Source organism: Thunnus maccoyii, chromosome 10 (assembly GCF_910596095.1).
Source record: "Thunnus maccoyii chromosome 10, fThuMac1.1, whole genome shotgun sequence".
Taxonomy (NCBI): Eukaryota; Metazoa; Chordata; class Actinopteri; order Scombriformes; family Scombridae; genus Thunnus; species Thunnus maccoyii.
In genome coordinates, this window is record NC_056542.1 from 29,311,452 (window position 1) to 29,333,334 (window position 21,883).

Below are 21,883 nucleotides of genomic sequence, written 5' to 3' on the forward strand. Positions count from 1 at the left end.
CTGCCTTCCATTGGCACACACTCAAAGAGGCACACACACGCACACACTGTGCTGTGCACAATCACACAGAGAGCCATGAGAGCGAGCAGTGGAGACAGCACAGCAGGGACTCAATAAACACCCCCAGGGCAGTAAAACTCAAGTCTGTCTCAAATCAGACTCAAAGACATACAGAGCATATCGTCATTGAAACCAAACAGCTGCTTGCATCTCTCTGGGTTACAGTGGATTATAATTCCTGAGATACCCTGTTGATCACAACATCTGTGTCATATGTAAAATGAATGTTTAGATATTTTCTGTAGGGCAAAAGCATGTCTGAATCTGTGTGATTCCCATTTATGGAACTTTGGATACTGTTTCCCATGTCTCTCTGAAATGAAAAATCACAGATGTCGTGAACTATATGTGTATTTTGCATTTTGTCATTTTAAGTTTCTTATCTGTTTTTTTTTTTTTTTTCAAAGCACATCAATTAAAAACAAAGACTTTCTTGCTCTTGCAGGAGCGATAGCAGGCATCGTAGACCAGCCCATGCAGAACTTCCAAAGGAACTGGGAGTTGCAGAGCTCAGCTGGTAGCAAAGCCAAAGGGGTCATCTCTGGAGTGGGGAAAGGCATCGTGGGGGTTTTCACGAAGCCCATCGGAGGAGCAGCCGAGCTGGTGTCCCAAACTGGATACGGTAAGTTCAGGATGGTTTGAAGAAAATAAGATGATGAATAAATTTATTATGTTTATTTTTTTATGGCACATGATCGTTCACAAACAAAACAGAAAAGTTAAAAGCACGTTCCCACAACATGAACACGAGGACCAACCCTTTTTGGATACCAACTGTTTAAGAACATCCCTTCGGACAAAAGCGTCCACCAAAGGAATAAATATAAAATGTTATGTGACTCCTGGAACTGTAGAAAGCTAATAGCTTTTTAATAGTCTTTAATAGTCTCTTAGTTGTTTTTGGCAAGGAACTGATCAGTGTGTTTAGATAACCTGAAGTAATTATATTTGCAAAGTCATGTAGAGACGCAAACTACAGACAGCTAGTTCCCATGTTGACTTGCATTCAGGCTCAGAAACAAACTTTTGAAGCAATTCATGTTTATTTCAAAAGCGGTAGGAGGCTGACAGACGTTGCCCTGATAACCATCATTGTACATGAGGCTTCCTTCGCCCGAGTCTCAGTCTGAATCTCAATAACGGAGCTGCAGAGAGCAAAGTTAGCATGAAACATAGAGCCACGACTGCCACATTTATTGGAAATAAATTAGGTTCAAATAAACCAGAATTTTCCTCTAACACACATGTACACACTATCACTGCAACATAGCAGTAAACTGAAGTGTGACGAGAGGCCATGCACAAATAATAAGCTGCAAGGTCTCAGATTTATTCAGGACAACTCAACAAATAAGGCTTGTGTAAAACTTTCCAAGCAGCCTCAGGCAACTATATTGTAATAAACACATACATGAATCAGAGTTAGTATGTCTGAAACACTGTAAATCTATCAATGGATGGACAGGCTGTCCCCTTCTCTCCTTGTGACTCCAGGCAGCAGCCAAGTGTTTACTAGGCCAACTTTCAGTAGTGCAGGACCCAGGACAGAGCTGCTGAAAGAGCCCCTGACACACACACACACACACTCATATGCCTAATCATACATACACAGAAACCATGAACATACAGGCTGTTAAGGTGTGTGGAGTTGTTTGGACGGTGGTGTGTGTGTTGGCGCTAACAGGTCTCGGCTTCAGCACATAAATTACCTACAAGGTGAACGATATAAGAGCGATGGCTCTGATCTACCTGACCTTCAGAGCACTGTAGGCTCAACAGAACACAAACGCACAAATGTCTGCATATGCACGTGGATCCACGTGAGCGCACACAAAGCTGTGCTGCCTCAACAGAAAGACACACTCACCAGCACACACATCAGCACTCACACTAACAACATACGCAGAAAAAAATTCAATCTGCTGGTAATATTGGGAGATCAACTGCATTGATTTGTGTCATAATTCTGTCACACTCCATCCTCTCATATAAAACACATGGATATACTGTATCTACACACACACTTTCAAACACTCACTCAGAGCTGAGCAGCGTTGAGCACCACTGCAGTGACATCATTAATGGAGCTCACTGTGTTCTTTATGACTCTGGTTTAACTACTTGATGACTTCACTGGCTCGCTGCTGCTGCCGCTCTGCTGACAGCAAGAATGGGATGAAGGAAAACTGACCACACGCACACGGGTTATGAACTCACTCTGACATGTACGCTGAACCATCCTGATCAGGATTTTTTTACAAGTCCATGTAGTGACCGGACAGAGAAGGGAATGTTTAAAATGATCAAAGTAACATTTAAGTTAGAATGGTACCTATCTGCATTATCGAATCAATGCACGTAGTACTTATATGCATGTATGTAATACACACACACTGTCAAACACAGATCAAGGTTAGCTGGCAGTTTTGCTGATGTTTATGATTGTGTCTCTTCTAACAGGGATCCTCCACGGAGCAGGACTATGGCAGCTTCCTAAACAACTGTACCTGCCTACAGAGGAGAAGTCTGCTCAGGCCCTCAACAGCCACCTTAAATATGTCTGGTATGACCCCAAAGCCTTTCATTGTTCATCAAGCTCTTCCTTAGAAGTGGGACATGTGTTCTCGCCTTTGCTTTTTCTTGGACTTTCTCCAGGATCTGCTGTTCTTTTTCTCTCCCTTAGCTCTCATCATTTTTGCTGTCTTGTTTAAAAAAAAACCTTGGAGGGTTCATTAGCCACTTTCCCCCCCCCAAAAAAAAAAGTCTGGAAAGATGTTTGACCTTGATCACACACATGGTAGCCAGCCTGCCCTCCCTTGTTCTCATCGAGCCATGGTAAAAGGTTTTTATAAGCACTCTGCCAAAGCCGCCAGCTAGAAATTGTTCTTGTTGTTTAACTCTGAGTCTATCCAGAGATGTTTCTCTGTGCCATCAGATGGAGGAGGAACACCTTCTTTTGTGTGCTGGAATGGTTTGGAGCTTGTGAGAAACTGAGTTTACAAAGGTTGCATGTTGCGCCAAGCAGAAGGTTACCTTTGGGTCCTGTGTCGTAAAAATATAGCTAGAAGCACAGCTGCATCTACAGCACAGCATCAGATCTTAGTGTTCCCAGAGATTCCAGTATGCTCTCTCAGTGGAACACTTAATATTATCATAAAAATTTATAAGAGGCCTGTGTCTCCAGAAGGTTATCAAGAGCTGTAGAAAAGGCATTTATGGCATTGTATAATGAATTTTCCGCAATCTAGTTTGGTTTCCATAGTTATGAAACATTTACTTCTAATAGCAGTCAGTGTCGACTGTCAACTGCCATGAGGAAAAAGGCCAAATTTTAAATACAATATTTCTTTAAGACATTCCACTTTAGTTGTCATCACCCGAGGGGTTAGCAGTATGCTGTCCTAATGTTAGAGGAAGATGAAAAAAAGGATAAAAATACATGAATGCTGAGATAATGCTCCCTTGTGGTTTTATTCTTGCTGCATTGCAGTCAAACTGGTTTCCATCAGGCGTCCATCAATTATTTTTACTACTACAGGTAGCCCAGACACTTGAGGGGTCAGACTGTTTGAGCAGAGTAACACTGAACAGAACCAAACTGTCCCTACTGCTGCTGCTTCAACATCTGCTCTGCAATTTGAACACCTGCCTTCCAAAGTAAACACACCGTCAGAGAAACATGACTGAACGCTTCAGTTCATGCACACATATTTCCCCGTCGAACATGTGTGTAATAGGAACCACACAGAAACACGTAGAAATGTAAATTACAGGATGTAAGCAGACACGTATGGTCACTTGTTTGTGTGTGTTGAGGTTAGTCGGGCACTTTGTGTGGTCCTGTGTTTACAGGAAGTGTGGATATGCACATAATCCATACACACAGGAAAGGGTGTGTATCTGATTGTTACCTACAGTACATGTGTTGATCAAGCAGAAAAAAATAAAACCCTTTTTTAATCTGATGACATGTAAATTTCCTGATTATGCCTCTCTAAATCAATGGCACAATTATAAATGTGTTTTTATAACTTGTTTAAAATGTACATTATCCCTGCTTGCTCTCCTCTCTGACCACAGGAAGATGCTCCAGTCTCTGGGGCGGCCAGAGCTCCACATGGCCCTGGAGGTGACCATAGTGAGCGGGTCGGGTCAGGAGCATGCCGGATGTCTGCTGCTCACCTCTGAGGTGCTGTTTGTGGTCAGCCTCAGTGAGGACACCCAGCAGCAGGCCTTCCCCATCACTGAGGTAACTGACAGTAGTCTGGAAGAAAAGAGAAAGGCACTCCACACAACAGAAATCTCATCACCAGACTGAAAAACAGCTCCTGTGACAGTCCAGTGAATGTCTCTTTAGCTGTGCTGTTTTGCAGAGAGTGGAGTGAATGTTAAACCTTGTGTCTTGTGCAGGTGGAGTGTCAGCAGGAGCCAGAACAGCAGGGCCACCTCACCCTCACATTACAGCAGCAGACAGTAGCCAGTGACACAGAGGTGAGACTCTGAAACTGCAAGTAATGGAGCCACACAGGGATCACATGACAGAAATCAAAGACGAATTACACAGTGTCTAATTTATAAAGTGCTTAGACAGGCTGAGCAGTCTGTCAGTAAATGATGTGCCACATCTACAGTTAAAAGACAGATGTTTTAGTATTTTCAGTATTTTTCTGATACCAAATATGCATTGATTTATTGAATATGTTGATTAAAAAGACGTTTGGTTTGTTGGTTTAATATTAAATTTGTTCAGCAGTTCATTGTGTTCTCAACCTTGAATGTCTGAATCTTAAACGTGGCAGTAAGCTATGAGCCTGACTGATCAGGAATTATAATATTGATGAAATCCACCAATTCCCTGGTTGGAGCAGCTGGTGTTTTGTTTGGTTGGCATGACAACATACTTTAACAAAACACTCCATCATGTGTCCTTGATGGCACATGATTGGACACCACCTGCAGAAGGGTTAACTACCAGAGCCGGGTTCAGAGTACTGTAATCATGTGTCTATCCTCCCTCAGGGTGACGGCGTTCGTGAGCGTCTGTCGGAGCAGCAGTATCGGCGGCTGGTGGATTACGTGATGCGAGCCTCCCAGTTTCTTTCCCCCTCCACTGCCTCCCTCCAGCTGCAGCCCCCAGTGACGCTAGCCGAGCCTCCGCCCTCTGTCACCAAGTCTTACTGCTACCTGGTAGATCCCGCCTTCGCCAAGGTGTTTGTCAGCAAGTTCATAATGGTGAAGAATAAAGCCTTACGCATCGGATTCCACTAATACACAGTAACACACATCTGTGACTCTGAGACTGATAGATATGACGAAATCAGCTTTATGCTACGAAAAACAAAGTTTTTGTTCCAATTTAAATTAAGCCTTAAAAAAAATCTTGGGATACACTGAACTCTGGCTTTTAAAAGATAACTACCCATTTATGCAAAACATACCTGTTGAGGTAAAAGAACAGTTTCATATATTTAAGTCATCCATGCCTTAGGGACGTAGAGAATTCTTATGAACTGCCTTTGAAAGATATATTTTCTACTGAAACAACAAACTCATCATAGAAAAGAGATTAGAATTCATTTTAATCATAGGAACACACGCAAGTTTATACATTTCAGTTAGCGCATACTGTAGTAAACACTAAAACATGTAAGAGTTGTCAACCTACTTGGACCAAGTGTTTTCTCTTTTAACTTAAAATGAGGGCTCATTCAGTCAGTGTGAAACGTTTTCAGTGTTGCAGACAGAAATACAAAGTACAGAACCAACAGTAGTTACACAGATCTCTTACATTTCTATCACAACAGTCTGTAATGTTTCACTTTGCAGAATAAGCTCTCAGTGTTTACATTATCCATGTAGTGAGTGTGTCTCATCCCAGTGTTAAGTGCAATATTATATACATGTTGATGGATGCTAGAGATACCAGCTGTCAACCAAAATGTTTTTATAGATGATGTAACATACTTGTTTCACAATAACACTGTTCTTTGTAACCTTATATTGATGCCAACCCTCATGATGCAAACATATTGTTATTGTTGCCTTTTATATTGTTGTAACACTGAGCTCTATGTAAGATTTAAGTCCAATGCATTTATTGTAAATGGATAATATATTAATAGAGAACCCTTTTAATAAAAAAATATTAAAAATGATATGTGCTATTAATTCATTGTGTACCATGTAAGAAAAACTGAAAAGAAAAAATGACAAGTACAGTGAGATATATTTGTCTTGTAACCAGTCCTCTTAAATATGAAAATATAATGAACATACACCACTCCTGCAGCCAGGTATCATCACGATCAAGTTATTAGATCCTTATCACACATGGTTTAATGGTTACACACCCAGCTTCAAACATCTACCTTATCATGAAGATATCAGTAGCAGCTCTGCTCTCAGTTTTCACTCATTGTGCTCCAGTAACAGTCAGTCACACTCATTTGTTTGTGTCAAACTTGTTACTTCTTACACTTTGGTTTCATTTCATGTTGCAGACTCTTACACCCCCTGCAGTAAAATATGAGAGCAAATTATGTTTTAGAGGCAAACTGAGCGCTTTGAGTGCGTTTCCATCTTTGTGTTTTGCTGTTCACTTACTGTTGTATCTGTTACACTGTTTACTGTCTGTTCTGGAGGAGCGATGTGAAGGCTGCCAGTAGCTGTGCTTACTGCCTGCTGACTTCACACTGCAGTCAGAGGAGGAGTCTGGAGGGAAGGGAGACAGTTGAATGACAGTGTTAAGCACCTGCTTGTACGGGCCCTGAATATATTGACGGATGCTCTTTTTACAGAGAATAAGAAGGGTTATTTATGCCTTAAAGACTGCTGATACCATCTCCATAATCATCAATGAGTTCTCAGGTCTTTGTACTCAGTATGTCTCCACCATGTAGGAGTCAGTGATGATCTCCATCTGTGTCTTTAACAGTGTTTCTCCTCTATACCATCCCATTAAAACACTATTTGCACTCTGCTTCATTTCCATTCACCCTCATTCACTATGGACTGGAACTAACTTCTGCATTAGCATCATGCTTCATTTAGACGTCCATGCAGTGTGGGCTCGGACTAACTCCTGCACAGAACATTGACACTTAATGGACAGGCTGAAGTGGCTGTTTTGGCCAGAGTTCTACATAATGAGACAGTTCTGACATGTGGAGGGGGTCGGCTTTACAATGCTTTGGCTTCGAGTGCCAGGTAATATCAGACCCTTGGAAATTTAGCTTGGATTTTACCGTGGGAATGGCTAAATGTCATTTCAGTGTTATGGTTTCCTGCATTTAGTCTGGCTAGTAGCAGAGAGTGGTCAAAAGCGCTGGATGTGGGAGTTTTACTGAGCCCTGGGAGACAAGGGAATGTGTGTGTGTGTATGTGTGTGTACACCTGAGACTGCGGAGAACGAGGCTTCCAGCTGACTCTGTCTCCTCAGCAGCACCTCCTCTCTCTTCAGAGCTGCCATATACTTGGAGTAGGACCACGACAACTGAGGGAACATTTCCAGAAATCTAGTCAAATCAAACATGATTAGAAAAACGGTTCAATTAGAGGATAGAGTTTCTTCTTTATAGTCTGTGGTTTGTCTCAACGATGGCTTGTTTGGACTTCATGCTGTAATTGAGTTTTTCTTTATCACTGCAGTCTTTATTTTAATATGTTGTGCTTTCAGATACTTATCAAAGAATAATTTAGTTTGGCTTCTTTTACAGGATACACTCTACGCAAACATATCTTCAGCTCAACCTTCTTAATGTTTTAACATTAGGAACATCAGACAGCTTCTTACCGGCTGTGCAGGAGTCAGCAGCGCTCTGCTCTGTGTCCCTGACAGCTTCTTTTCACTTCTTCTCTCTTGTTCTTCTTCCATCTCATCTTCGTCCGTCTCTTCATCCTCCCTAAAACTGAAATCTTGCCTTTCCAGCTCTGCCTACACAAAAGAGGTCCGATTAAAATTAATTTGTCTCAATCAGAGATTTTCTTTTACTTAGAAGTCTTGCAGAAATATTAGAAGTTGCATAACCACATTCTTGTCACTCTCACTAATCTTTCTTTCCTCACCTGGGCTCTCCTCCTCACATCCTCTTCCTCTTCTTCCTCCTCCTCTTTTCTCCTCTGTCTCCGTACCCTGGCTCTGTGTTTGACTCGTTTCTCCTCCAGGAGAGGAAGGAGCTGCTCCTCTTGGACGCTGCACCTGAGCTCTTGAAACTCAGGCCAAACCTTCAGCAATTCACTGAAAACTGACATCTAAATACACAGAGAACAATCACACACATGCAGTAAATAATACAACACAACCCATACTGTTAGACACACACAAACACACACACACTACCTGTGCCTCTCTGAAGATGTAAGGGCCCAGCTCGTGGCGTTTCTCCAGAATGTGTTGAGCCTGCTCAGGAGGGATGTCTATCTGCAGGGCGGGTGGCATGGACGAGTTGATAAAACAGTTGATGATGGTGGAGATCTTTCGCTGGATTGTGGTTTCATCGCTGTGGGAATGACAGAGGTCCTGCAGAGAGGGAGCAGAGGAGGAATGAACGGCAACATAGGAACCATTTCCAAGTTACCACTGCTCCTGAAATATTTGGAATATTACTGAAATTGAGAGGAGTGAAAAGGGAATTTTTGCATTGAGAGAAGACAACTACAGAGGTTAGCATACTCGTAATACCTTCACACTACAGTATGTGTCTTGTCCTCGACTGTTTCTTCAATTACTTTTAACTTCCTTTTATAGTTAATAGTAGGGCTAGACCAATAAACCAGCTAATATTATCTTATCACTAATATATTATATTATATTGCATATCGACCAATTGAAACATTGTCTCCATTACATAGTTTGTCCACCAGAGAGCACTGATGGGTTTATTTTTCAACTCTAAAATGTCTCATTATATGATATATATAAATGGTCCAAATTCCTTAATGACCCAGTGTAAGTTAAAAAAAGAAAAAAGAATATTGAGCAATACATAATCATCAGAATTTTTTTAAACTCTCAAATATTTGTATTGGCCTCAAAAATCCAGTTTTAGTTGGGCGAGGGAAACAAGAAAGATGTGGAAGTGGAATGTATAGAACAAAGATGGCTGAGACCCACCAGCACATCTTATAGTGTTTTGTACCTTGTACCGCTGCACTTCCAGCCAAAAGAGCACATCATTCTCCAGGTAGTCTCCCTTCAGAGAAACAAAGTGCTGGAACTGCATACATGTGACGGGGTTGAGGAGGATCCGTCGAAACAGCAGGATCTCTTTGGAAGAAGTCATCCACAAGCCCTCAGCCTGCAGGAAGGAAAATCAACGCTGTTAACTGCAAGTAAACTCCTTCAGGAGAAACAAGGGATTCCCAGGGATCAATAAAAGTCATCATCACCTACTTATGTGTGAATATTTTCCCGGCAGAAAACATTAATTTGCACAGCAGTAGAAGATACAGTATGCTCCTGAACAACAGCAGTAAAGATGATCTGTGACCTACAGAATGAGCTGCAGTCTTAGCTCACAGAAAACTGAGATAATGACACTCCTTTATTCAGAGAATCTGGTCTTTGCCAATGATGAGATAATGATCATAAAGATGATAGTCACAATCATGTATGAAAACTCCTTCCTGTAATCATCCTGCTTAAAATGTGAAATGTTCATGTTTTATATCTGTGTTGTGCTGTGAAGCTGAGATGAGAGGACGGGAACAGAGCTGCATGGAAAACACTCCAAAGACTATTAAAGGAAGGTTAGTAAGGCTGATGCTTTAATCTTATTTATCCTGGATCCAATTTGGGAAAACTAACCACAGGGCCAAAATGGTGTTTGACAAAGCCAGTGCTTGAAGCCAAGTCATGAACTAAATCACACATGCTTTCAGGCCAGGAAATGCCTTATTTCTCTCCATTCAAAATATCCAGCTTCCCCAGAGGATTTCTCCTTACCTTCCAGGCTTCTCTCCTCGTCTTGCGTCGACGGTAGGCGTTCTGCAAGAGCCTTTCTGCTGCTTGGGGCTACCACACACACACACACACACCCACACACACATACACACACACAGAGGTCAAAAGTCAGAAACTGAGTAAACTAGGATAAACAGGGATACTGAACACCTCTCTGCTCTGCACTCTCCTGCTCTCTGTCACTGGCAGTAACTGAAGCTCTGTCTCCTCTTTTTTACCTTTCACCTCCCCTCACTATTCATTTCCTGTATTCTAATTCCTCCAATCTCCTCTTAGAGAGATCTTCACCCCCCTGATGTGATCTTTGTCCCACCCTGACCTCATCCGTCCTCCTCTTCACCTCTTAACTATATTTTCCAGCCTTGCACTCCTCCTCCAGTGTGTAACGCTAAACTGCTTCTACCTCTCATTACTTAATGAGAGGATTCATGTGACCAAACATAGTAAACTTGATAACATAATGAGGCAGAGCAGTGCAATATGCGGTTTATGTGTTACCACTTGATGAGGCAACCTGAGAGAGCGACTGGACAGTGACATCGTTTCAGTGGTTTCTCACAATGCAGAGTCACTAATGCGCATCTGACTTCTTATCTCTGTCTGCTCTTGTCTCAAGGCCATTATACAGCAGCAATCAAAGGCTTTAAGGTTACATGATATTAATACGAGTACAATTTATACACATTAGGAACTCAAGGTTGGCAATGCGTCTAAATTACCGCCACTTTTTGAATTCTGTGACAGATAATCAAAGAAATGGAGCCCAGTGTAAGAAATAATATTTGCATTTTAAATAAAACCAACAAAATTCAACAATTTCTGCATGTACCAAACATCCTGCTCAGTTAATGGACGTATGTATAGAAATGAGTAGTTAATAAGTAGCAACAACTATTAACAGTCAGCTAGTTTGTATGCTTTTCCAAAGTGAAATGACATCATCATAGAAATCATGTTCACAAGCTTTTGGTGGTGTCCGACCTTTCATGACTTCTTTACTGATTTTAACCTCTGCTAAATCTCCCAGCATCCACTGCTGACGCCATCATGGAGGCCCATTAGATACATGGATGTGTATGAATAATGACTGAATACCGAACAACAAGAAACATAAGTTGAAAGAGAGGTAATGTATGTTGTTGTTGTTGACTTTTGTGCTTTAGTTGTAAATCCATTCAGCTACGATTAATTAGTGTAAAAAAGTGGAATTGTTTTTAAATGTAGGCTACTGTGGAAGAGTCAGCTGTTTTCTTTAACCTTTACATGAACTTGTATCCACTTGTTTTAATACTTAACTTAAAATCCTGAAGAACATGGACATGTGGCTGTGACAGTATACAGTACTGTACTGTATACAGTATGCACTAATCTTTATAGTAAGTAGTTGTATACTAATAGCATATGATGCAATACTGTGACTTTATAACGCCACCGCCATTAAACTTAAATCTGCATTAACTTGCATTTCTTGCCACTTGGGGGCAGCAGAAACAAATTCTGAACACAACACTGACATATGATCACTTTTTAAGGTGTTATGTTGAACTCGTTAGCAAACAGCTGCTTATTTCCACATCCAGCAGTTATGGAGCAACATTATTATTCATTTGGAGTCGTGTTTCTGTCCACCTGGTGAATGTAACATCAAATATTCACTCTCTTTTAGCTCTGTTTTTGCTCTCTACCAACTCCTGAGAGAAATATCTGGCTCTTTAGCTGCTAAATGCTCCACTATGTTCACCAGCTAGTCTACAGATAACTGTGTCTGTTTGCCATTTGGTGCTGAGCAAGTGGTGTACAGTGGGTTTTTAGAGCTTTTTCTCTGGAAACAGCTGCCTGCTGCGGCCGAAAATTACGCTATGAGAGCGCTGAGATTGAACCAAAATTTGCAGCTGGATTGGAACTGTTTCACCACCATCCAATTTTTTGCAGTTGTGTGCAGCTCCTCTATTTCTGTTGAGTCTTGCATGGTGGGAGAATAGTCTCCAGATTTTTTTTATTCGTCATACTGACTGTTTTTAATTTACTTTCTTTTGTCACGTTTACAGTTTGAAAGTTCCTGTTCTGGTCTGTTTCTTGATGACATCATCAGGTTTATCTCAGGTTGGAAAGCTGGAGACCGCCAGTTTAACAAAAAGCTGGTGATACGTACCAGGATTGTGGAGTATTTACTGGGCAGGGAGAGTCTGACAAAAGATTCTATCAAGTTGTATTTTTGTAGCATGATGGTGCGATGGCGTTCTTGGTGCTTGACCCGTACCAGGGACTAAAAGTCAGGACATCAGTCTCTCTAAATACCTCAACTTTATGGATTAGTACATCACTGGAGTACCCCTTAAATTTTTATTGTGAGACAACCACATTCGTAAATGTAATCATGCCACTAGCTCTTAACAGCCATAGTTATCCAAGAGCTATGCACCTCCAATACAACCAGTGTGTGTGTTATCAGCTCTATAAATACAAGGAAGAAGCCAGATGTCACCTTTGGTGTGTGTTTCTGTCTCTCTGTGAACTCTGACGTAGCCAGAAACACAGGCAGCCATGTTTTCTCAATGTGACTCCTGACGATGTCCTGGATCTCCATAACAACCGGGTTTGAGAGACACTCTAGTTTCAGACGCTCCAGTCCACCTGCAAGACGCAATATCTACATACACACACACACACACAGTAACAGAACATAAGGAAGACAAAGTTGAAGACACAGTAGAAGCACATGGTTGCATGTGTGTGTTCATGCGTTCGATATGAACGCTAAAGACTGTACATGTCTGTAGATTTCTATAAAACCACATGAAGAACATATGAGGTGGACTAACTCAGAGAAAAACTGCCCACAGTGGGGAAACGCGACTGAAAACTTCTCTCCTTCCTGACTCCCACTGCGCTCTCCATCATTCCCATAATCCCTCTGTTCTCTTCATCTCCCCTGTCTGCTTTCTGTCTTCTTGCATCGATCTGGCCGTGTCTCCTTATTTATATCTCCTTTATATTTTCTCTCATCTCTTTCTGCATGCACACAGGCAAGCATGCACGCATTCACTCACACACACAGGCTTCAGAAATGAGAACCAGTCGTGGCACTAGAGTGGGAGTCAGTAGATGAAAGGAGGCCAATCTGTGACTGGATGACTGAGTGATTGAAAGAGTGAGGGGCCAAAGCAGTAAAGCTGTCAGTCTCTCTACATCGCTCACGCAGACGAGAACCAACGCTGAGATGTAAGAGCGGCAGCCAGGGCCAATCCTACAGAGTTAGAAGCACTAGAATTGGCATCCTCATTCAAATGCACAGCTCTAACGATCAGTTTGATGGTATTTATGAGATGCGGATGACAAATGACAAAGGTCACGCACCACAGTTGAATCTATATCAACAAGTTCACTGTTTGTCTCTCTTCTTAAACCAGGAAGCTACAAGAACACCCTGATATCAGGACTATGACATACTGGCACAAACCTCAGTATGTCATATATACACATAAATAACTGTTATTTTAAATACCCCAGATCTCTGATGTCCCAGAAAAGAAAATCATGTCCCATCTACTCATCCTAACTCTACATACCATGCCCTCCTGCAGTAATCCTAGAATCCAGAAACCTAATCTCAGACTATAAATGTCAGGAGAGATTTCATCCTTCTGTCATTGTTACTGGAGCTGATCTTCTTTGTCTTCCGGATCCAAACCACACTCCTCTCCTCCTCCTTGTTTTTAATTCTAACCATGTCCTCTCATCCCCTGGTCCCCAACGACACCCTGCTGTCAGAGCTGTCAGCATGAAGTCTGCAGGATGCCAGAAGAAGGGAGATGGGAAATTGTGTGAGAGCCACAGCGGCCTCTGTTTATCAAATCTGGATGTTGAGCCTCAGCTGGAGTTCATCCCATCATGGGATTGACATGTCACGGGCACCATGTTTCTGCCCCAAATGCTTTCCCAGGAAGCTGACAATAATTTAAACTCACTGGAGTTGTGACTAAACCAAAATGGGTGTGTTTGTCTTGTGGATTTGAAAGAAGTGCAAGAAAATTGAACACACTGTCTTTTAAATGTGAACGACTGACGTACGTCATTCTGCTGTTCTGCTGAGGCGGGGCTTTCAGAGCCAAAGAAGTACTTCCTGTCGAGGTATTTGTTCGCAATGTGAGACGACCTCTCCTGTCTGACAGCCTTGTCCCTCTGAGGAGTCCTCCTGTACTGCTCCAGATCGAGCCAGCACGTCAGATGGATACTGAACAGGAACACACATGTTACTTCCACACAAACTTCAGTGCATTGTATATATCCTACAAAATAATGTGTGTGTCTTTCCATCTGGCCTTTAGTTCAGTTTAATGTAAATATGATGCACATTTGTAAATCAGGTACATATATTATATATATGTGTTTAGAGAAAGTGGAGGATATAGGTCTAACCAGGGCAAAAGTCTGATATAAAACCATTTATATCAGCACAGCTCACCTGGCATCGTGATCCTGGAGGAAGGACATAAAGTGACCGATCTCATGACGGTGGCGAAGTAAGGAACCTAGACGGTAACCTTGGAAACGTGAAGACACGTTGGACCAAGAGTCAGAAGCCCGGGTGCCCTTTGAAAACGGAATAGATGGAGGAACAGAAGAAGGAGGCAGCATGAAGCTGCACTGCTCCACCTGCTGAGGAGATACAGCAGGAGAGAGGAGAGAATAACGGACAGAGAGAAAAGAGATGGCAAGAAAGAGAGAAAAATAAGGTGTGGTGCAAAAGTCTTAACAGGGATTTTTCCACATCACATCATGCCCAGTGCTGCCTTTTAGATGTTCTAAAGTCACTGTAAAGCACAGAGTCACATGGATCATTTCTTCTATATAACAGCAGTAACACACCATTGTAAATGGCACGTTCATGCCAAGTAATATAGTCTTGGAACAGCAGATAACCAACATTGTTACTAAGTGAAGCATAAACACTGGAAAGTCGTCATTTTCACATTCATATTTACATTAGCTGTTTTATGCTCACAGGTGTGTGTTTATTGGCTATTAACTGAACACCAGCATTTTATAAATCTGTGGCAGTAGTGAATGCTGGCTGACCTGATTCAGTCGCCGCTCTGATTCCTCGTACAGACTCTGGAGTTCCCTGTACTCCTGACTGTCGACGCAGCGCACCTCCTCCTGCACACACACCTTGACACGAACATGCACATGCACACACACACACGCACACACACACACACACACAAGCACAAATCTTGAATTCAAATGAATAAGTCTAATCAAATCAATTTCAACAGAAACATTTTAAGACATTTCTATAAACTTTTGTTTACATAAACTTTTTGTGGAAGAGTCACCTCCTCCTCAACTTTCCAAACACTAGGCCACTGTCAGGTCAAGTTAGTTTTTGTTATATAAAAATCACTAAAAATCACAAATTTGTCTTTGAGGGCTTTACAGTCTGTACACCAAACAACACCCTTTAACCTCAGACCCTCAATTGTGATGAGGAACGACTTGGCAACGGTTAGCAACAAGAGAAGAGGATCAGAGCAGGCTGGCCCTGAACCACACAACGAGAGGGGTGACAGAGGAGAGCTGGTTGAGTTCACTGGGGTTCAGCCTGCATCCTTTTTTGTTGTTGGCAACCAGAGACATTCAGTACATACAATAAACTAATAGTAAATTTTGGTATAGTAATAATTTCATGAGTTTCAGGCAAAATGTGCTGTAACTTGTAAACTTATTCAAGGAAATCCACTTCCTCAAGTGGAAAAGAGGGACGTGGACTGGTTTGTGTGTGTACTGTGGTTACCTGCTGGAGGGACTCCTTGTCCCTGCCCACCAGCAGTGTCCAGGGCTCCAGCAGGATGTTCAGAGTGTGCTCTTCAACCTCATCAAACAGCTCCTCAAAAGCAGGCATCAGTTGGTCATACACGTCCCTTCGGATCACCTCATCAACATCAAGGCTCCTCCTGGCAGAGCTGAAAAGATATGTAGAGTAAAGGAGCTGGAGAAGAGAGGAGAGGAGAGGAGAGGAGAGGAGAGAGGAGAGGAGAGGAGAGGAGAGGAGAGGAGAGGAGAGAGGAAGGGAGGAGAGAGGAGATGCAGGGAGTGAGATGCAGGATGTCAGAGGAGAGGAGAGGAGAGAAAATCATAAAAATGTCATCACTTCAGAAACATTTCTCTTCACAACCGCCATCACTTTCATCATCCCGATTGTTCAGTGCGCTCATACACAATATTCACTATCTCTCATCACTGTTGCCATCACACCACATAAATGTCACTCATTTAACCCTCTTGGCCATGACACGATGGAAAGATCAGCTTCATGTCATTCCTCTGGTGAACTAAAGGTTAACTGAAGGAAAATAGATTTCACTGGGAGGTTTTCTGGAGCGGACCACTCTGCTTTCTTCTGGTCCAACTGTAGCCAGACAGGGTGGTTCTGGGTTACTGGACTGGCGCAGAGCTGGGGGGGTCTGACTCACTTGTTTTTATGGGCGTTTAAATCTCTCCACTTATTGAGGGGTAAAGAGGGTAGAGAGAAGCAGAGAGAACGGGAGTGGCGGGCCAAGAGAGTATGCAAACAAGAGCAGGTGTGCGCGTGTGTGTGAGTAAAAGGGAGGGGAAAGAAAATGTTAAACATTCTCTGTTTTATTGCCTTTTTAAAGACTTTGTATTTGATTACAGATTGCTTTTTATACAGCTTTAGACATTGGTTCTCTGCAACTTTCATTTATTGTGATTTATTTTTCCTGGTAATTCCTCCCGAGGAGGCCTCTTTATCTCTCTGGGTATTGTATTCCACTGTATCTTAATTTCAGAATTTTAAATAAGCCATAACTTATTTTTACCACAGAAAACATGAGTCACATAAATGTACCCATATTTTCATTACTTGAAATTAGTTTGATGTTGCACAGTTTGTCTTGGCAACAAAGACTTTGACGATAAATAAGGGAAATTATAAAATCAAACTATTTATTATCTGGAATAGTTTGTTGCTATTTTTTTAGGTGCAAGGAAAATTAACTTATTCTCAGAGGAGTGTTATGTGACAGGAAAAACCTATCACTAAGGTAACAGACTGCCTGCAGAACCGGCCTGAACTCGACTCTAAGTAAGAATGTCTCAGCAAATGCACTCTAAAACAGCAAATAGATACATACAGACTCAAAATATTTCACAAAAACGTTATGTATTTTATTCTTCTGTAAAGAAATGTTTGGGTTTCTGTGTTATAGACAAAACATGTTTCCTTCTACTTTATTTTGATTTACAGACATTATTGCTTTGCTTGATGCTTGCTAACTGCAGGGTTAGTGATTGTGTTAAATGGCTACTGATTTGTTTTTAGATTATAGTGTACATACTGTATTTGAACCAGATACAGGTACAACATTTTAGTATTAACTCTTGTGCAGGGAATGCTTGTATTATGTATGTATGTGTGTGTGTGTGTGTGTGTGTGTGTGTGTGTGTGTGTATGTGTGTGCGTGCTGACCTGAGCCTCTCTCTGTATTCTGTAGGGGTCCAGCCCGTCCTGGTAGAACAGCTCATGGTAACACTGCAGGTCAGTCCAGAAGTAAACTGCATTCTCCCACAGCTGACACAGGACACAAAAATCACTATAGTTATCATCATGGACTGTGTTCATCACATGTAATTAAATCTGTATAACAAGTGGACATTATTGCTCTATATTATGATAAAAATGATATTTTAAATGTACTGTAAGCTACTATTTATATGCATAACATCCATAATATGATGGACTATGCAGACAAAAAATGCAAACATTAAAATTCAATAGCTGCTGTTGTACCTGGTTTCCAGATTGTTCACAGTAGTGTGTGAAGTATAAACCGGCACGTGAGTCTGCACAGAGAGCTTGTAACATCTTTTCAATTCTTCTGCTGCCCAGTAGTTGTCTTCTGCTGGAGTATAACTGATGAAACACACATTTAGGAGAAAATGTACATACCATCAAGAAAACAAACAAAAATAAAACAATAAAAACTAACAAATAATAAACTATAACCACCAACATACTCACGAGTAAAGAAAAATTAACCTCACATCACTTAACACACTCTGCACAACCCAGACAGAAATGGCTCCATCTCTGCTGGTTTCTGTGTTTTGATTTCATGTCACATGTTGCTTCAGAGGGCTATTTATGGTATCATATCATAATGCTCTTACCTGTGTGCTGGCAGTACGGGGGGATCGGGGCAGCCAGATATCAGAGCAGAGGGGAGGCAGGGTCATTGAGCCACAGTGGGGCTGTATGTGTGATGGAGGGCTAACACAACACTCTGTCCACTGCCCCATATGAGGGGAGTCGTCACGGTCTGCCTGAATATACTGGGATGTCCAGAACCGAGGAGCCCTGTGGGGGTGAGAGAGAGAGAAAGGACTTATTACTATACAGGCAAAAAATACTCTCTGATATTTGTTATATTCAGCTTATGTTAATGTTTAGATCTAACGTACTTTAATGGTAAATGTAGTCAGTAATATGTATGTACACTACACACAGAGATAAATACACAGATATACAGTCTATCACTGACATTAGGAAGCTGAATACTGTGTGAATTGTGTGTCTCACCAGTAGTGCAGCAGAGACTCAGTGAGGCAGGGCTGAACTGAGTGCAGTTTATCTTCTGTCCAGCAGGGGGAGGTAGTCAGTCCCAGTCTGGAAAGCAGCTCCACATTCAGACAGCTCTGGCTGCTGCTCAGCAGGTACCGGCTCCTCATCAGGACCAAATACCTGATCCACATACCACATTACATCACATCCGATACTTCATTACATTCATTACATTTCCAAAAGACAAGCATTTTAGTTTTTTCTTCCCTGAATTCTATATCAAACCTTCTCTGATATTACAGTTCGCTCTGCTTCTGTCCACTAACAAAAAGACCAAGTTTAATTTATCACCCTTTTGCACACATGATATAATAATCATAATCATACACTAAGAAAAAGTTTGTCTTGTAGTGTTGATATGTTCACCTGTTCTTCCGCTCTCTGTGCTGTGTAGCTTTCAGTCTCTCTATATCCATCCAGAGATTAAGCAGCTTCTCTCCTGGTGTTCCTCGCAAAAACTCCATGAACTCATCCAAGCCTGGTCTATTGTCATGGTAACAGGTACCATGGCAACACATATCAAGCACAGTTTCCTGGTCTGTGCCCCTACTCCCCACCTCCCTATTCTTCTTGTCCCATTCTGCCTTTTCTTCCCGTCCACTCCCCCTCTTGGCTTCTTGAACTTTCTCTTTCTTCCCCTCCAATCTTTCTCTGTCCTCATCAGCTGAATACTGACAACCTTTACATTCACTGGATGTGTCTGTGGTACAATTTGTCAGGTCTCTAGTGTTTGCTCGTCTCTGTCCATCCACCATGACCACTGCATCTTTAAGCACCTGTTTAACTACTTTGGCAGCCAAGTACTCCAGCTGTAGTTCAGAAGACTCATAATTCAGACTACTGGACTCTTTAAGATGTTGCTCCTCTCCAGCAGCAGCTGATGACTCTGTGAAGTAGAGGCTCAACTCTGCTTTTGGGCTTCGAAGTTCCTGAGTTTTCTCACATTTAAAGTTAGAGGAGAAGGAAGCAGAGGACAAAGAGGAAGAAGAGTTCTCTGGCTCAGAGCAGCTGGAGGAACACCTGGATGATTCACTGCATTTTGTGTTGATATGTCCCATCTGACCAGAGGGTAGACATGTAACGTTATGCATCCTAAAAGAACCTGTAAACAGATGAAAGAAACGCTTAATTTCATAACAAGATTTAATCAAACAGTACACATATATAGACGCATATACAGTTTGTGCCTTTGGAAAACTCAGGTATATACCTTGTTTTGCTGAAATATTCTCTTGACCATGCAAGCATGTTTGGGCCCTCAGGGCATAGTTATTTTCCTTGTCAAACTGGGAGGAAAAACACAGTTGTGTGGCTGACAGTGTGGTTTGACCTGAGCTGCATTTCCTCCTCTGGATAATGAAGTTTGGGTCCCACTGAAACAACAACTTGGCTAGTCTGGGAAAGATCAGAAAGAACCGATACACCACCAGTCACAGTATACATAAGCAAGTGTTTTTTTTTTAAGCATTAATACTTAATTAATTGTTATACATTCATAACATTTATGTAATTTGCTAACTTAATGATTGTTATCTCTCTATCAATGCTTCTACTGTATGTGAAGGTTGCAAGTTAGTGTGGGTCACTCCATCATCTGATCTGTACTACGATATGGCCCTGAGGCTTCTGGCAAGATGCATAAAGTATTAGGCAGATTAAAAGAAAGGGGGAAGTAGGTCAAAGGTCTTTAACACAATCACAAAGATCCCTAGAAACTAGACAGTAACCACTATATTCTGCATCGTACTGCAAGAAGTTAGTACTGCATAATCACCATCAAAAGCATTCCTTGAAAACTGACTGAAGTAATTCTTTAAAATCTGTGTTAGTATGCAAACATGGATGTAGCAGAAATGAAATAATCACAATGAAGTCAGAAAATGCAGAAAGGAAAGTCTTGTCTAAAATAACATTTGCTTTATGTGTGTAAAGTACTAGTACATGCATCTGCGGTACTGTACCTGTATTCATAGTAGCAATCACTTTGAAGGAAAAAGGGCAATCTTTCCTTCATGATCCACTGAATTCCTTGCTCTCTGTCCAGGCACTGCAACCGTCAGACAGACATTCCTCAAAACAACTCTGTGAAGCTACAGTACATATCTCCTCATCTCCAAAAGACATTAATTCAACTTTTGATTTCCAAATAAACATATTCTTCACTACTTACACAGACAGTGTAATGGTTGTCTATCAGAGTGCTTTTGGCCAGCACCGTGGGGTCATGAGTAAGGAGTTGTGATTTGCTGTGGTGTAGTACTGATCTGATTCTTCTTGAGACAAACTCAGCTGCTCCGTTCACCACCTCAAACTGTCCAGTCTCCTGTTTGTACATCAAAGCCTCTGGGAAAGACTGAGGGGACATATGTTTTTTTAAATATGTGTATAGACAGACCTATGTAACACAGTGTGAGAAATAACTCGCAACTGGTTTTGTCAATAATATACTACATCTATATGTTAGTTCTACTTTACCGGCAGACTTAAGAAATCATTGAAGAAGTGAGCCAATACATCATCAGAGGCCAGAAAATTCTCCTGCATGTAGATAATGACATGATTAGTCTAAGGAGTATCCATTTAAGGAAGCAAATTATGGAATTCTGCTAAAACCAAACTCATCACAGCCTGAAGAATCATGAAATGTCAATAATCAAAACTTGTACTCACGAAATTGCCAGATGTAAGATGTGGAAACTCTTAAACATAGAAAGTAAAACTTGTTAGAAAACCAACATCTATATTCCAAAAAGTAAAATATATTTCTTAAAGTATTACTTACCAGTTGAAAGTACTCCACACATCGTTCACCTCAAAAATACAAATTCCTGTACAGTATTTTCAAACTGGAAGCCTAGAAAGTCGAGCAAGGTAATCACATTTCATCACATTAGGTCAGGCAAAGTCAGCCGCAAACCTCTCAGTGTAATTACAGACACACTGCAGGTTGCTATGGAAGTGGGCTCATTTTCAAAACACAGAGGGGCGGTAAAAGTTTAACCAGTGAAGACCATAGAGAAATTTGTATTTCTTCTTGATGTTCCAGAACTGAGAACTACATTTATCCTTTTTTTTTTTTTTTTTTTTTAAACAGAATTTACACTATTGTAACCATCTAAGATTTCTTGTATGTAGTAAAGTTAAATGAGAGAATGACTTTGTTGTTGCAGTTAAGGCAAGGTAAGGTCATACCACTGGATGGCGCCAAACACTGACAA

The 21,883-nt window shown here is 41.4% G+C and overlaps 2 protein-coding genes across 5 annotated transcripts in view; one reads left to right on the forward strand and one right to left on the reverse strand.

Moving 5' to 3' along the window:
* Positions 1-6,215, forward strand: part of LOC121904923 (vacuolar protein sorting-associated protein 13B-like) — a 342,443-nt gene extending 336,228 nt beyond the window's left edge. For all 4 annotated transcript variants that reach the window (XM_042422730.1, XM_042422728.1, XM_042422729.1 and 1 more), the window contains 5 exons: positions 506-682; positions 2,521-2,623; positions 4,141-4,309; positions 4,471-4,551; positions 5,080-6,215. In XM_042422730.1, coding sequence (XP_042278664.1) covers positions 506-682; positions 2,521-2,623; positions 4,141-4,309; positions 4,471-4,551; positions 5,080-5,328 — 779 coding nt within the window. In that variant the 3' untranslated portion in view covers positions 5,329-6,215. The remainder of the gene's footprint in view (positions 1-505; positions 683-2,520; positions 2,624-4,140; positions 4,310-4,470; positions 4,552-5,079) is intronic.
* On the reverse strand, positions 5,599-21,576 carry LOC121904924 (regulator of G-protein signaling 22). The gene is made up of 24 exons (XM_042422735.1): positions 21,448-21,576; positions 21,336-21,364; positions 21,141-21,203; positions 20,836-21,018; positions 20,627-20,712; positions 19,876-20,060; positions 19,032-19,767; positions 18,624-18,785; positions 18,215-18,401; positions 17,835-17,957; positions 17,514-17,615; positions 15,819-16,013; positions 15,101-15,193; positions 14,487-14,680; positions 14,093-14,255; positions 12,507-12,671; positions 10,004-10,072; positions 9,198-9,356; positions 8,399-8,578; positions 8,125-8,310; positions 7,853-7,993; positions 7,453-7,552; positions 6,664-6,771; positions 5,599-6,573 (listed from the first exon to the last, which is right to left on the reverse strand). The coding sequence occupies exons 1-24, from the start codon at positions 21,467-21,469 to the stop codon at positions 6,545-6,547; spliced, it is 3,660 nt and encodes a 1,219-aa protein (XP_042278669.1). The 5' UTR covers positions 21,470-21,576; the 3' UTR covers positions 5,599-6,544.
* Positions 21,577-21,883: the final 307 nt, after the last annotated feature.

Coding starts and splice junctions, on each gene's coding strand:
- LOC121904924 (XM_042422735.1), bottom strand. CDS start 21,469: ATGTGTGGAGTACTTTCAACTG. Junction 18,786..19,031: donor CACAGAGAGCGGAAGAACAG/GTGAACATATCA, acceptor TATGTGGATCAG/GTATTTGGTCCTGATGAGGA. Junction 18,402..18,623: donor GAGTCTCTGCTGCACTACTG/GTGAGACACACA, acceptor TCACCCCCACAG/GGCTCCTCGGTTCTGGACAT.